The 15,771-nt window shown below is 38.6% G+C and overlaps 2 protein-coding genes across 2 annotated transcripts in view; one reads left to right on the top strand and one right to left on the bottom strand.

The window, feature by feature from the left end:
* LOC107730542 (SH3 and cysteine-rich domain-containing protein 2-like) overlaps positions 1-4,303 on the bottom strand; it is a 13,630-nt gene extending 9,327 nt beyond the window's left edge. Inside the window, exons 1-2 of the mRNA XM_016541397.1 lie at positions 4,213-4,303; positions 895-1,195 (exon numbers count right to left, since the gene is read on the bottom strand). Coding sequence (XP_016396883.1) covers positions 895-1,195; positions 4,213-4,275 — 364 coding nt within the window. The 5' untranslated portion in view covers positions 4,276-4,303. The remainder of the gene's footprint in view (positions 1-894; positions 1,196-4,212) is intronic.
* A 3,328-nt stretch (positions 4,304-7,631) lies between these two features.
* The window catches only part of LOC107730541 (carnitine O-acetyltransferase-like), a 22,068-nt gene continuing 13,928 nt past the window's right edge, over positions 7,632-15,771 (top strand). Inside the window, exons 1-8 of the mRNA XM_016541396.1 lie at positions 7,632-7,891; positions 8,130-8,348; positions 12,075-12,193; positions 12,417-12,470; positions 12,688-12,853; positions 13,706-13,880; positions 14,106-14,196; positions 14,331-14,418. Coding sequence (XP_016396882.1) covers positions 7,841-7,891; positions 8,130-8,348; positions 12,075-12,193; positions 12,417-12,470; positions 12,688-12,853; positions 13,706-13,880; positions 14,106-14,196; positions 14,331-14,418 — 963 coding nt within the window. The 5' untranslated portion in view covers positions 7,632-7,840. The remainder of the gene's footprint in view (positions 7,892-8,129; positions 8,349-12,074; positions 12,194-12,416; positions 12,471-12,687; positions 12,854-13,705; positions 13,881-14,105; positions 14,197-14,330; positions 14,419-15,771) is intronic.

Here is a 15,771-nt window from a genome sequence, read left to right as displayed (position 1 = left end):
AAAAAAAAAAAAAGTTGTTTTGGCTGCTTGGTGTGAAGAAATGTTGTTTTTTTTTTTTTAGGTCTGAAACTTTCAACCTTATATTATCTATACTACTACTACCTCTTGTTCACAGTGAAAATACTTGGACAAGTTGTTTTTAATCAGGTCTTTTTTGGCCTTTCACTGCTCAGGTCATGCATTGCATTAGACCGGTCTGGAGCCCCCAGTAGATCCCCAGATCTACACTGGGTATCATGCAAATGAGAATGAAATTTACTTCGATGTAAGATCCTTCAGAATATCTTGGAGAGGATAAGTGTCCATGCTGGAAGTGCTTCAGGGATTAGGTGTTGGACCATTTCTCTTTTGATATGAACAATATTACTGGGACATATCATACAGGCACACAGATATTCCTGCAATGCTAAAGGGTACACAGTTCTACTTTCTCATTCCAGCATGAAAATTATCCCACAATGACTGCACAGAACTCATCTTTACTGGAAGGTATCTCAGCCAGGATGACAGATAGCCACCTACTCAATCTAGTCATTCCAAACAGTCCAGCTATTCAATACATCATAGTCCCTCACTAAAACTGAAACTCCTACTACTGTCTCATGTTGTCTTACTTTATTCTGTCCTACTGTAGCTTAACATTTTTATGAGCAATTCTGGAACTTTGTGGCACTTCTCCTTTTACTTTCTTTGGTATGAATCACTTACGTTGTAGTATTTCTTATTTTTAAGCTGCTTTGGATAAAAGCTTCTACTAAATGAACACAAGCAAATGTAAATGAGAATCTTATAGAGAAGACAAATGAAAGGAGGGAGGAAATGCCAAGTCTGGCAAGAGTTGCTAAAACGAGGACAGAAGTGCAAAAATAGAAAGACTTTTCATTCCCTGCTTACCTGCAATAATGAGCTTGCACAGACTGCAGCTGGTGGGTCGACGGAACACATGCTCGAGGAAGGAGTGTGTTTGTGCTGGTCGCGGCTGCACAACAAATGGAGCAGGTCTAGAGCTGATGCTTGGGGAGGGCAAAACAACACTGCTGTTACCAGGTGCAGGCCCAGTAAACAGGCGCGGGGAAGAAGGCAGGGCACCAGAGAAGAGCTCTGTTGGTGGGTAAGCATCGCTCTGAGAACGCTGGAAGAAGTTCTCCACACTTTTACTCCGCATAAATGTGAGCGAGCGTTTCAGACGCAGCAGCTACATATTAGAAAGAGAGAGAGAAAGATCAACAGATAGGATTATTAAACCAATACGTTTAAAGAGAAGTAATGTCTTGATAATTAAATGTGTTACATAGCCCATTGAATCATTCTCAGACTTAATGCAGGAACCACTTGTGAGAGCACTGTCAGGAGACTTATGGCTTTGCACAGAGGACAATGGTACAAGTAACACAAAAATTCAAAAACAATGGACTTGTGGCAAGGACCCTAAAATAATCAGGCCTTAACCTTATTAAGCTTTCATTTTGTGATGTTTTTTTTTGTTTGTTTTGTTTTGTTTATCTCACAGAGTAAGATGGAGCCTACAGAAGTGACATACATGGTTGTTGTCCACACCGAAACTACTTTCTGTGGCAAAAGCACAAGAAACTCATTCATTCTTTTTCAAGGCCCATATTTACAAAATATAGACTGCTGGGAATCCATACTCTGGTCTCATGAGATCAAATCATTCATTTCAGTCTAACAGATGTTGCTAGAGGAGGAGTACAGTGAGAAGTGCCTGCTTCCCACAGTGAAGTTCAGTGGTAGTAAAGCTCTCATATAGGGATGAGACCACAGGAACCAGGTGAGTCCTCTGCACAATCTGATTTTGCTGCAGCCTGGAATTAAGCCACGCCAGGCTGGTTTGGTCTGGCCACATTATAAATTATTATTGGTAACATTTGAGGCTACATTCACACTGTCAGTTTTTGGGATTGACAACCGCATTTACTTACAGGTGTGAGTCTCATAATGTCCCGTTCACACAGCAGCTTACAGTAGCGTCTCGAATACTGTCTGTATGAACGTGCAACGGGAGTCAAGCCCGTATTCCTTCAGTAACCATAGCAACAGTGACCGAAGTAATATCAAAGATGGCAATGTCCATAATACTTAAAGTTTCATCCCTTCTGACATGACAAGAGTCCAATCGAGCCGCGAGTTCTTCCGTCAAATCTTCATTAACCGACAGCAGCTTTTATTTGGGTAGAGAGCAGAGCATATTTGAGTCGCGCGCAGAACACAAAACTGATGGGAGCGGCTCCGGTGAAAAAACGTCTGGATCTAAAACTTTCAGATGACACGCAGCTCATTTCTTCGTCACTTTAAATTACCGAAACCACACATGAAAACATGTAACACACGGTAGGCTCTCTCTCGCACTGTATGATGTGGGTCGCCGTGATTTTGCCAAGTAAGACATGTTCCTGGATCAACATCTTTTGTTGATCCTGGATCAACATTACTGTCCAAAATACAGACTTAACCCAATCCCTACCCCTAAACCTAACCTTACCCATAATTTATTCCTAAAATCAGAGGGAAATGATAGCTGATTAACAAGGGTGTAGAAACACCTAATCCTGATTGCAAGCCTAAAACTGACATTTCCTGGGCTCTCTCTCGCACTGTATGACGTGACAGACAACCAGTTGTCCAGTCCTGTTCCGTTCACACAGCGCGTGTTTTCCGAGAATGCGGTTGTGAGTCCTGAAAATTTACAGGTGTGAGTTCGGTTACAGAATGAGGTTGTCACACCTGTAAATAACCATACTGTGTGTGAACGTAGCCGTATTAAGGACTCAAATACAGGACTGACAACCGTATTCTGCTGCTGTGTGAACGTGGCCTGAGTGTTTACTGTTGTCCTTTTGTATTATTACACACAATTTTTTCCTATTTAATACTGTAAAGCTGCTTTGACTCAATCTGTATTGTTAAAAGCGCTTTTTTTCAACATGACAAAGGCTATATACATTCTCCTAAAGTGTAAAAGCTTTTGTGGACAAGTGTTTCACCCAACCCTAACACTCTTGAGCACCTGTGGGGGATTTTGTAGAGACAATTTGAGCAACACTCCACCACATTAAAGATCAGGGATAGTAATATGCATGCTAATAAGCAATTAGATAGTGAACAGTGATCCATAATCTAAACTGTTACAAGTAGTATATTTATTAAAGTTACAGAGGACATATTAAGTACTAGAATGTTATATGCTTGATGAATTTTGCCAAGGGTTTGGCTAATTGGCTTATTTTACAGATAATAATGACATATATGTCTTGGTGTGTATTAAGTATACATTTCAAATTTGCAATCTTTCCATGAACTGTATCACTGATCATTAAGTAAAATTTCTTAAGATTTTTTTTTTTACCAAAACACATGATTCTATAAGCTGAGAGAATCATCCAGCAATCCTTTTACCACCCCTCTCATATATCCACTCTTCTACCAAATGTTTAGGAAATCAAAAGTGTAAATGCGTCCGTTTGCATAGTTTTGTGATTCACCTTTCATATGATTCTGATTCTGATTCTGATATATTTTCTTTAGTTTTCCCAGAACCAACGTGATTCGATCCCAAATGGTTTTACCCTAAAGTGTAAATAGGGTCTGGGAAGTTAATTTAGCGTTTAATGCTCCCAGCTTTACTACTAGGCCTACTAGCTTACTACTAATAATTCATGTTATAGACCTGATTAGTTTGACTAGTGAAAATTTCAGGCCTACATATCTGTAATTCTGTTTTCACTGTGTCCACTAACTTTTATTTATTTATTTATTTTTAATGAGTAACAGGTCTAATCATAGAACTAGCAACATTTAATTAAACTTAAAAGTATATTAATCATAGTGGGAAAAGATGTAATTAGGCCATGCTTTGTAAAATTCTAGAATTATGCTGACAATTTATTTTAAGATCTCTACAAGTGAAATCATGACTAGTCCTATAGCGTTACATATATCATCAACTTAGCCATTGCTTTCAAATATACAATAGGTATTTTAGTGATCAGATCTGTAGGTACTGTAGACACACAGCAACGTTTAAATAAAGACAGTCTGAATAGGATACATAGGCTATATGTTGCTGCGTCTTCTCCGTTAAAATAAAATAATAATCCTGCTGGAATGAGAGCATAAAGATCAATGTCTTGACTCACTTGAGAGGCAGTCGCTTCCCTACTTTCACTAATGTGATTCGGAGTGAATGCGGTGTACCTTCTCCGCGGGAGTTCCGGGGTCTGCGGTCCGCAGCTCGCGGTCTGTGCCGCTGCAACTCATCCACGGTCCGCGCTCAACACCTCTGCTGAGAGAGAAGCAGGCAGCTGAACCCTCAGCTCAGCGTGTGTCTCACTTTAAACTCAGAAAGCACCGACGGAAGACATTCACTTAAAATATATCAATGAAAACGTTGCGTGTGCGTGTGTGTTCTGGGCGCATCACTGCACTGAATGTAATGCAGCTAATGTAAGGACTAAAGTAAACTTACAGTCGCCTTTAAGTAAATGATCCAGTTTTCTTCAGACCACTCCTACCAGCTATTCTTATACTTTCGGCTGAAGCCATGACCGATCTCTCTGTGATGAGAAATATTTCAGTCAGATATTGATACATTTATATTTCTGTATAGATAAGACTGGGGCTAAATTGTAAACCCCCAAAAAGCTCTTGGAAAGCAAAAGTCTACCCAGTAACCAGTATCCTGAATTTCGGTGGGACAGATTCTGGGTCGCATCGTAGGCTATATGACTAACCTATGTTTTACATTCAGATGACTGAACACATTGGGGCAGAGGTCTAGTGTCCCTGCGTAATTCAGCCCGGTGGCGCTCTAACGATGCAGGCTCTACATGCATACTAAAGAATATTATCTTAGAACGCACACCTTAATGTAGTGTGTGTGTGTGTTCGAATATTGATCTAGATGTGGAGCGCATGGGGAACTGGGTTATTTAACAAACAAACTATTATTATTTTTTTTTTGTATTTACAGATTATTTTTTATGTAAGTTTCCTTACATACATTTCCATACAAATGTATGACGTTCTTTCTTTTGCAGAACATCAAACGAAGAAAAATACAAATCTCATCTCTGTAGATCCATACAATGAAATTGACTGAAGACCCAAATGGAAGCTCAAAAATCAAAAGCGGCATAAAAGTAATCCCTACCTGGCTTCTGTAGGCTACTGAAAAAAAAGAAGAAAAAAAAGAAAAAGAAACATCAATAAACTGTATCATTTATTTAAAGTGCATTTTTAGCAAATAACACTTAAAGCAAATAACACTGCTCATGCATAAATAAATTAAAAAAATTATTTTCAATAGTATTTTTGCTTGACACACAGGCTGAACCCATACTTTTACTGACTGGAGAAATTTTTGTGGGTTACTATTTTGTTTTGTTTGTAGCCTACATAACATAAAATATGGGGCATATTTTTTTTAAGAGATAAACATTACAATATGTCACAATAAACATTAAGGTCTTCATAGGTGTCTTTGTTTATAGTAAGTAAATATTGACTAGCAAAATGTTTTAACAAAAGCACAGTAAACTCGTTTATTCTTTTCCAAAGCCCATATTTACAAAATATAGACTGCTGGGAATCCATACTCTGGTCTCATGAGACCAAATCATTCATTTTGGATCTAGCAGCATCTGAAATGCTATGGCGCTGCTAGAGGAGGAGTACAGTGAGAAGCGCCTGGTTCCCTCAGTGAGGTTCAGTGGTAGTAAAGCTCTCATATACGGATGCATGAGTGCTGACGTGTGAGGGAGTGATGCTTAATCAATGCTGTCATCAATTCACACACCACTGTGTGATGTAATACAAAAACCTGAAACTGAAGATGCTATCCTCTCCTCATTCCCTGCATTGTTGGGTGGTTTTTCATCACAATGACTACAGTATATAGATTCTCCCAAAGTGTAAAAGCTTTTGTGGACAAGTGTTTCACCCAACCTTAACACTCTTGAGCACCTGTGGGGGATCTGACAATTAAATAGAGAGTGGATTTAAGTCAGTTATCTTTCAGGAGATAAACAGGATAGATGATGAGACAGTTTGTCAAAAACTTGTAAAGAAAGGTCAGAGTTGTAAAATTACAGAGGACATATTAAGTACGAGAAAACTGTATGTTTGTTTAATTTAATCGAGGGCATACTCAAAACCTTCATTTAAACAAAATTGGCTAATTTACTTATTTTACAGGTATTAATGACATATTTATCTTGTATTAAGTATATCTTCAATATAAATATATCAATAACAACATATATTTAATTTAAATTTTGCCATCTTTCCATGAATTGTATGATCATTAAGAAAAAAAATCTGTTGCATTTGCTCAGAGGGGATTCTGTATCTCTTTTCTGGTATTAATATAGTTTTCAGGTTCTTACACAGACAGGTCATTTAGCTTTACAAGACCTCAGTATGTTGTCAGGAGTATTTTTGTATCTGGTCAATTATTTTTTTTTTGACTCTCAATGTGACAGTGTCCATTGACTTGCATATTATGAATCACCAAGGACCATAAATAATCTTTAGTGTTCTGCTGAGGAAAGTCACCTGTATCTTCAATGGCTTGAGGGTAATTAAACTAACAGCAAATTGTATTTATTTATTTAGGTGACATTTTTTTTAGCCCTGTTTTCCAATGTTAGCCCATCCCTAACCCAAAACCCTAAATGTGGGAACTTAGGACCCTTTATCATTTGTTCATTATTCGCCATAAAAATCATGGGAAACACAGGGCTTTGGGAACATATGTGACAAGAGCAGTCATAAGTAGCACATGCATATTTGTAGCAATAGCCAACAATACACTGTACCAGTCAAAATTATCAATTTTTCTTTTATGCCAAAAATCATTAGGATATTAAGTAAAGATTATGTTCCATGAAGATATTTTGTAAATTTCCTACATTCATTAAATATCCTTTCCTAAATACATCAAAACTTAATTTTTGATTAGTAAAATGCATTGCTAAGAACTTCATTTAGACAACTTTAAAGACAACTTTTCTCAATATTTGGATTTTTTTTTGCACCCTCAGATTCCAGATTTTAAGTTGTATTTCGGCCAACAAACCATACATCAATGGAAAACTCATTTATTCAGCTTTCAGATTATGTATAAATCTTAATAATAATTAAAAAAAGACCCTTATGACTGGTTTTGTGGTCCAGGGTCACATTTATAGGGTATTTCAGGTCATTCAATGCTCATTTTGAATTGACAGGAAAGCAAGTTCCCTTATCACCTTTCATTTTACTTTAATACACTATAAGATGAATAAAAAAAAGTGTCCTGATGGGGTCATATATGTCTGGAATACTCTGCAGAACCAACCTGACAGAGGGGGGCCTTGCATGCTTGCCACAGCCCTGCAAGTTTGATCAATTATGATTAATGATTGATGAATCAACTATCTCTTTAAAAATGGCATATTGCCTCCTTGCCAGTGTACTGCTGTATGACATTTTTGTTAACCTTGGAGGCACTTCTCTTCAGGCTCTGAATAGATTTCCTTGTCCTCGTCTAATTGTTTATGCGCACATACACGAAATAACACGGCAGTCCACACTAAACACTGCACACGTGTTTCAGCGTCCACACCCGAAGCTCACGAACTTCAGACGACTAACAGACTAACAGACTGAACACTTCAACTCACAGTAGTTTACTGCGGTCTTGTTTTGTGCCTTTAGAATAACGCGTTATCTTACCGTAATATCATCGATGAAGATTCAGAGTCTCCGTGACTTCATGTTTGCGCAAGCTTAAGTAGCCTACTAGTGTGCTACTTCACCGTGAGCAACAAACACACGTAGAACAATGATTTTAGAGAGAATACCTCCAAGAATATGCTCTTTATTCATGCTCAAGGTAAGTGTTGTGTAGTATGGTGCACATATTGTACGCGTGCTTTTATGGGTGTTAAGCACATTCACATTTAAAAGGGATGATTATTAGAAAAAACGTGTAAAATATAAAGCATTTATATATTAACATACAGATGCAAACATCTGTCTTTGAGTTGAGGGGTCTTGCATAAGGATATGAGGGAAGTGACTCTGAAGTGTATTTTAAGTGAGAAGCTGAGTTCCTCACTTCGTCCGTCCAGGCCACGCTGAGGCAGGCCCACTCCTCCTCGGTTCGGCCGCAGCCGGTGCCTCCGCTCCTCCAGACGCTGCAGCGCTACCTGACGGCCCTGGAGCCGCTCCTGCCGCCGGAGGAGCTGGAGCACACCCGCGGGATCGTGCAGAAGTTCGGCTGCCCTGGAGGTCTGGGCGAAAACCTGCAAAGAGAGCTGATTAAGAGAGCAAAGCACTCACACAACTGGGTGAGAACAGCACTAACAATATAAAACGTCAATATCATGATTTATTTGTTTAGACTTTAGTACTGTGGTACTTTTTTGTTTAAATTAGACATGCCATAATAGGCCTAATGGGGCTACTGCTAATGGGTGCCTTTCAGTTCTTAAAGGGGTCATGACATGAGAAATCAAATTTGCCTTGATCTTTTGGCATATAAGAGGTCTTTGTACCATTAAAACATCCTGCAAGTTTCATAGCTTAAAACCTCCTTCTCATTATAAACAAAACATTTAGGGGTGTGAATCAGTCACTGGTTTCACGATTCAATTCGATTTCGATTACCATGTCAACGATTCGATTCAATTTGATATCCCGATGCATTACATTATATCAAATATATTTTGTTATTTTTATTAAATTAAGGCTACTTTTAAAAAGAATGGCAAATTAATAATAAATCAAAACAATTGTTAAGAATTAAACCAATTAAATATAGCTTCAAAATTTACAAGCATATATAAAGTAATAAAGGGAGAAAAGCAATTACAAGTGATAAACAAAAAGTACTTTCAGTATCTGAGAGTGCTTTTAAGTGTCCGAAAGTTTACAGACAAACATAGTTATGGGTTTTTCTTTTTTCCTGTTTGATTACTACTGGTGCCATCATATACAGTGGCAGCTTTAATAGGCTGCATTCACACTAATGCACAGATCTATTTCCACATATCAGATGTTTGAACTGTTCTGAAAACATATAACTGACTGTTTACATCGATTTCGTATCACGGAAGTATTTGGAGATGCAAGTGTTTTTAAGCGCAGCCGCTATCGAGCTTCAGGACAAACAAACACACAGCGCTGTGAAAGTCTGTCAGTACTTGAGTACATACTGCATTTCAAACGGCAGAGATGAAAGCATGTCTAAAGTAAAACTCTGAAATAACGGCAGGTGGAACTGGAAGCACTGTCAAGCAATGCACACATGTCTCACATCGCATATTCTGTGCAATGAAGGTCGCCGCGATTCTCTCTAGCGCACACACTAAGCTTGTTTTTTTCAAAAATGTGCCCAGATCTCAGATTTAAAAATAGTGGGTGCATTTTGTAATACTCAGGACAAGCACGTATGCGCAGTACCACCACTCCCTATACGCAGTTTGCGTTGGGCACCAACTCCCAGGGGCAGGGCCGTTTCTAGGCATAGGCGAGCTAGGCGGTCGCCTAGGGCGCCACCAGCTGAAGGGGTGCCAATGAGCGCACGTACTGGCACTTTTAGCAGGGTTGTGATAAAGAGTGGCACGGTCACCCTGAAATATAAATGCAGCCCCCACTGGATCCCCCAACATTATTGGGCTAGTGTACTGGCAATCTGACGATGCCTGTATGCCACTAGATCAGAGTGCTGTCAATTGCTGCCTGACTGCTGCATGCAAAGTTTGCATCTGGAGCGCTCAACAACGCCATTACCTGACATGCCATTCCCGCATGCGACCGCTCGCACCTCGTGTTTGCAGCTGAATGCAAATGATCATAATTGATGTACAACTATGCCCGTGAAAAGAAATCAGCAATCTGTCGCCGAGAGAGAGAAAAAAAAAACAGAGCTAAAAAACGTTTTGGCCTGTTGACGTTAATAACGTGTTTTAATGTCGGAAATAATTTCACCACCACCAACACATCTAATATTATCTCTGAGTTTACATGTTCCATTACGAAAATTAGCCATGGTTTTAAAACGAATAAGATCAAAAATCATCGTTCTTGTAACCATGGTGGTAACCGCAAATTAACCATGGTTTTGTTACTTCAAATAATAATTTACAAAGAAGTATTAAGACAATATTTTTTTGTGGTTATAAAAAAAGACCTAAGCCATCAATAGCCTTTAAAATGACTTAAAATGCATTATATAAAAACAATGAGGCAATAATGATTGGTTAATTAATAATTATATGGTTTCATCGAATAACACTGTTAAAATACATAATGTAGGCTAATACAAAATAAACAATTTACGTACATTACATTTTATAACAAATGCCTGCAAAGGGAGCCAAAGGCCATGTAATTGCTGCTGCTACACTTACAGGACAATCAAATCCTTGTTTAATAGGCTATTGACCAAACATTTAATTCAAATATCCACTTTTTTATTAATTCAATCTTTAATTTTTGGCCACCTTTTTTGCTATAGATGACACGGCCTCTATAATTTCTTCAACAAAAAACACGTGGACATCACAACCCTTACAAAAATTAACCATGGTTTTATCGTAGTAAAACTGCTTAATTTTCTTTTGCGTGATTTCTGATTGCTTGAGACTATAAAATCAATCAGACAACTGTATTAATAAAGTCATAGCAATAGGTAACTGTCTGAGCTACAATTGTAATTTGTAAATAATAAAAATTATTCATTTATTTACTTTTAGATTTTATTAAAGTTCTATATTAACCCCTACAATAGATGTTTTTTTTTTTCACAACAACACAGTCCTGCTTAGAGCACCCATTTGCCCTGCGTATGCGAATGATGTCAGTAGGCTATTATCAATTATGGTCTATTACAGCATCGATGCAGAATCGTCCACATCCGCATCGCGATGCAACGATTAATTTCAACACCCCTATTATTTAATCAAGCTCCAAAACGGCTCATTTTGGAGCCGAGGGGCAAGGTGACGTCACGGGGGCACAAACATTTGCATAAACACCGCCTCCAGAACAAGACATCGACGAATGGTCTTCTTCTCAGCATAGGCCCCGGCTACTGGCGTTCAGTCGGCTGACACTTGATTGCACTGAATGCGAGTGTCGTGTCGTGTCGTGTCAAAAGCAAATAGAAATCACAATCACTGCACTATCTTGTCTTAGCTGGATACAGTATACAGATGTGCGTTCGCTCTGACACAGTCCACTCACTCGAGTCTGTCGTCAGGACAAATGCAGTGAAAGAACGTGCGCTTTGACGCGTTTGGTTTAAATGGCTCATTCGCGTCTTTGTACAGATATCAGAAGGGTCCCAGCGGAAGGAACAAGCGGATAGTTTGTTTAATGGCATCCCGGATCATGTCAGAGGATTGATCGGAGCATTTTGTCTTGTAAACGAGGCACAGTGTCATGGAGAGTTCACAAACATTTGTTGAAAGATGAAGCGATACTAGATCTGACTGCAGCTGCATCACAAACCGTAAGTAAATGCGTGATTTCATAATGCTCAAAACACACATGCAGTAGCAAGGGGGCATTGATACTGTTTCCTGTTAGCCAATCATAGTGGCTGATTCATGACAAGCCTTAAAGGACCTGCCCCCTTAAAACAGCTCCTTTTAGAGAGAGGTTCAGAGTCAGGGTTGAACATAATCATTTTTCCACATATTTATTTATTTTTTATTTTTTGTGTGTGTAAAAGAACTTTATTGACATTATGAGTAAACCTCAAGGAACATATTAAAATAATAAAAAAATCAGTGTCATGACCCCTTTAAACTGTGCATCCTCATCGTCTTTCCTTGGGTCTTACCTTCTCCGTTTTAGGAGGATGCAAGGATGATGGAATTATAAGAAGAGTAGTATTTGTAAAAGAATGTTTGTCTCTCAAAACCTAATGAACCGCCTCGTTTTTGGCATCATAGTTGTGTGCAGCAGTTTTCACTCTGATTGTGCATGTTTATTTTAGGCGCACTAGTGTGTTTAGCTTGATCTGGAGTATTTTGTGAGTGTGTGTGTGTGTCTTGACTTTTTTGCAGATTTCAGATTGGTGGGTGCAGTGGGCGTACCTGGAGTGCAGGCAGCCCTTGGCAGTGCATTCGAACCCTGCCATCTCTTTGCCCAAACGTGACTTCACTGACTGGAGAGGCCAACTAGTGTATGTGACAGCCAGAATCAACACACACTCAAACAAACAAACACCCTTACAGACTTAAATGTCATCTTCAGTGATCTTAACTTTCCCTTCGGTTGGTTCAGATAATTGATTGCACAGTAAAATCAAAGCATTAAACAAGCTGTTTTATCTGATATGCTCTTTTATCTGTGTTTTTAATCTACATGTGCGTAATGTCTATATGTCTACATTGTTTCTTGTGCAGGTTTGCATCGAAGCTAATTGCAGGAGTGCTGGACTTCAAAGCTCAGGTGGACAGGTCTGGACGATATTGACACACAGTGGCAGATTTACCTATTTATGTCCGAGCACCTGTGCTAATTTGTGTTTCAGTCGAGCAGTGCCAAACCCTGGATCTTAATATCGTGATATTATTTCTAAATATATCATACTGTTGCTGTCTGTAGCTCAGCGTGACTCCCTATCTCTTTTTTTCCCCTTGATTTCTGTCCACATGTCCTCTCTTGCTCATCCAGTGGAAGGCTGGGGGTAGAGTACATGCGCGGACAGCCGTTATGTATGGAATTGTTTCCTCAGTTGTTCTCCTCCTGTCGAATCCCAGGACCCAAACATGACCATGTGATTCACTATGGACGCCCACGCCGTGGCCCAGCTCACATTACAGTGGTCAGGAACTACCAGGTAACCTAGATTACCTAGTAAGATGATATGATCAAAATAGATAAAGTCATGATTCTACAACTCATAAAAATCATAATGGCGAAACAGATCTGGTAAACTATCCAGTGCATATGTGTTTGCGCTCTGAAGAGCGTCAAAAGGTCTCTATTTACATATTTTTATATTTACATTTTACATTTAGTCATTTAGCAGACGCTTTTATCCAAAGCGACTTACAATTGATTACAATAGAAGCAATCAAAACCCACAAAAGAGCAATGATATGCAAGGGCTATGACAAGTCTCTGTTAGCCTAACGCAATACACGTAGCAATATATATAAAGATGGCTTTTTGCAGCGTTCAGTGATGTCGCCAGCCACAGACATATCTATCTTGAACACATTTTCGCGCACATTAAATGTTTTTCGCGTACGTACACACTGCAAAGTTTCGGGAACAACAACCGCATATTTATGGGGGATTCACACTCGAAAGTGCAGTGGACGGGACAAAAAATATCCGTGAAAATGTATGTGCGTTTGGGCTAGAGCACACTCACTAATTTCCGAAACACACTCAGTATTTGATTCTGGAAATGAGCCTGGATAAAACTGTGTCTGAGCAGTTTTTTTATTATCAGTAGCTCATATTTAGGCAGTCGCATGGATTCTTATGTGGAAGTAGGCTTAAAGTCGTAACAATGAGCGGGATATTTGTTAATTTCCTCCGGGGAGGTTGGCCAGAAACAATTCGGCGCCTATGGTTCTTGTAATAAATCAGGTTATATACACATTATAATTCTACGAGTATACAGTTTCTTTAAAACAAACACACATATATATCTTAGTGATTATTCAGTGGTTGTGTGTAGTTTTTCCAGCTGGATGTGTACAACAGTGATGGGACACCATTGACAGAAAGTCAGATCCATGCTCAGCTGTTGCGGATCCGCTCTCAGTCGTGGAAAACAGATAAGCAACCGATGGGGATTTTGACCAGCGAGCATCGTCACACCTGGGGTCAGGCTTACACGCGCTTGCTCAGAGGTAAACCTGACCTGCACACTCCACTACTGTTAAACACAAATCCAGGAAAGATCCATTAGCAAGAGTGATGCACAGCAGGGTTGTTATATACGAGGCCAGTCTCTGGCTTCACTCATTGTGGATTTTGAAACCAGTCACTCTTTACCATCTAGCTGCATAGTTCCACTGTCTCGAGTTTTATGCTTGATTTAAACTTTTTGTTTGTTTATTTTTTTGCCTCTTCAGATAAAATCAATAAAGAATCTGTGAGGCTGATAGAGAAATCGATCTTTACGTTGTGCTTGGACTCTCCGGTTATGAGGATTTCTGATGAGAAGTAAGAGTTGTTTATACATTGTGATTGATTGATTGTGGATGATACTGACAGTCACTAGAGCTAAGCAGTGTATTTTCATCTAATCTGTACCGGTGATGGTTTGATGTGGTGCTAAGGATGTTGGTTGTTGGCAGGTATTCTAGTCGAATGGCAGCACAGATTTTGCATGGCGGTGGGACTTTCTCAAACAGCGGCAATCGCTGGTTTGACAAGACGCTACAGGTGAGCTGCATGGCCAAGGCCTGGTCTGAATGCTCTGGCATTTAAACTAGGACTGGCTCTCGTTAATAATTAAGGATGGTGAATGACCCTTTTTTTCAGGTAATTTATTTATGAAGCAAACCCTGATGGCACAATTAACAAAGTAATTTGTGTATGGGGAATATAATTACTCAACATGTGTAAAACTGTCATTCATAGAGTTAATGTTAAAGACCAGTGGAGGACTGCATCTTCATACATGTAAGATCAACAGAATAATGTGAACACCTGCAAAATAGGCAATATTTGATTAAGGTGTTTTACCACAGCTTCCAACCTTCTTAAAATAGACTAATCTGCCTGTTGGTTAAGATGTAGATGTTGATGGTGGGAGTCTGCTTCTCACCGTTCTCTCCATTAAAATGCTCACAGTGTTCGATCATATTCAGGTGATTTGTCTGACCAGGACAGATGTTGAAGTTCATCTAGGTGCTCCAGTTGTTCAGGATTTAAGATCATAACAGCATGTAGCATTGGTGTCTGTTGTAAAGCTTTAGTAAATTGAAGCGTCTTAAACGAAGTATAAACAGTAGACATTGAAAAATAAATACATAAAAGGTATTATGTGAACCCCTATAATAATGGGTGTTCACATTATTTTGACTAACTCCTGTATAAAGTAGTGCTTTTATTGAATGATTATAATAATAATAAATAATAGAACAAAATATTATGTATTCAGGGCTTAAAGTTCTCAAAGTTCTTAAAGTTCAGGGCGACACATTGAAAAAGCTGAGAAGCGCAATGTTCAAAGATTTCCATCTAGTGTCATATTTAAATAGAAAAGCTACTAAACAGCAGTGGAGCTTTGTAAACAGCTCAGAGTAATCATGTCATCTCCATAAGAACGATATGATTGCCAGAATGCATTTATCTGTATTTTTTAAAAGGTACTGTTCACACATGATCCCTTAACGGTAATTTACCAGTATGAAACATCACCAGGCCATTGGCGCCCTCTGCAGGTATTTGTTATAATATAGGCATATTACATTATGTATTATCAGTAATCTGATATTTTTAGTAATACAAATAGAACTAAGTGGAAAAACAGGCTTTAATGTGACTATATTTATATATAAAGTAACGATGAGGCAATAATAATTGGCCAATAAAACCATGTAGCCTACTTGATTTTGATACTTTATTTGAGGCCAATTATTATTGCCTCATCGTTACTTTATATATAAATATAGTCACATTAAAGCCTGTTTTTCCACTTAGTTCTATTTGTATTACTAAAAATATCAGATTGCTCACTTGTCAAAATAATCAGTAGATTACTTGATTAGCAGAATAATCATTAGTTAAGCA

Source organism: Sinocyclocheilus rhinocerous, unplaced genomic scaffold (assembly GCF_001515625.1).
Source record: "Sinocyclocheilus rhinocerous isolate Xijiao unplaced genomic scaffold, SAMN03320098_v1.1 scaffold3354, whole genome shotgun sequence".
Taxonomy (NCBI): domain Eukaryota; kingdom Metazoa; phylum Chordata; class Actinopteri; order Cypriniformes; family Cyprinidae; genus Sinocyclocheilus; species Sinocyclocheilus rhinocerous.
The sequence above is the reverse complement of the archived record's forward strand: the minus strand, read 5'-3'. Positions and strand labels throughout refer to the sequence as shown.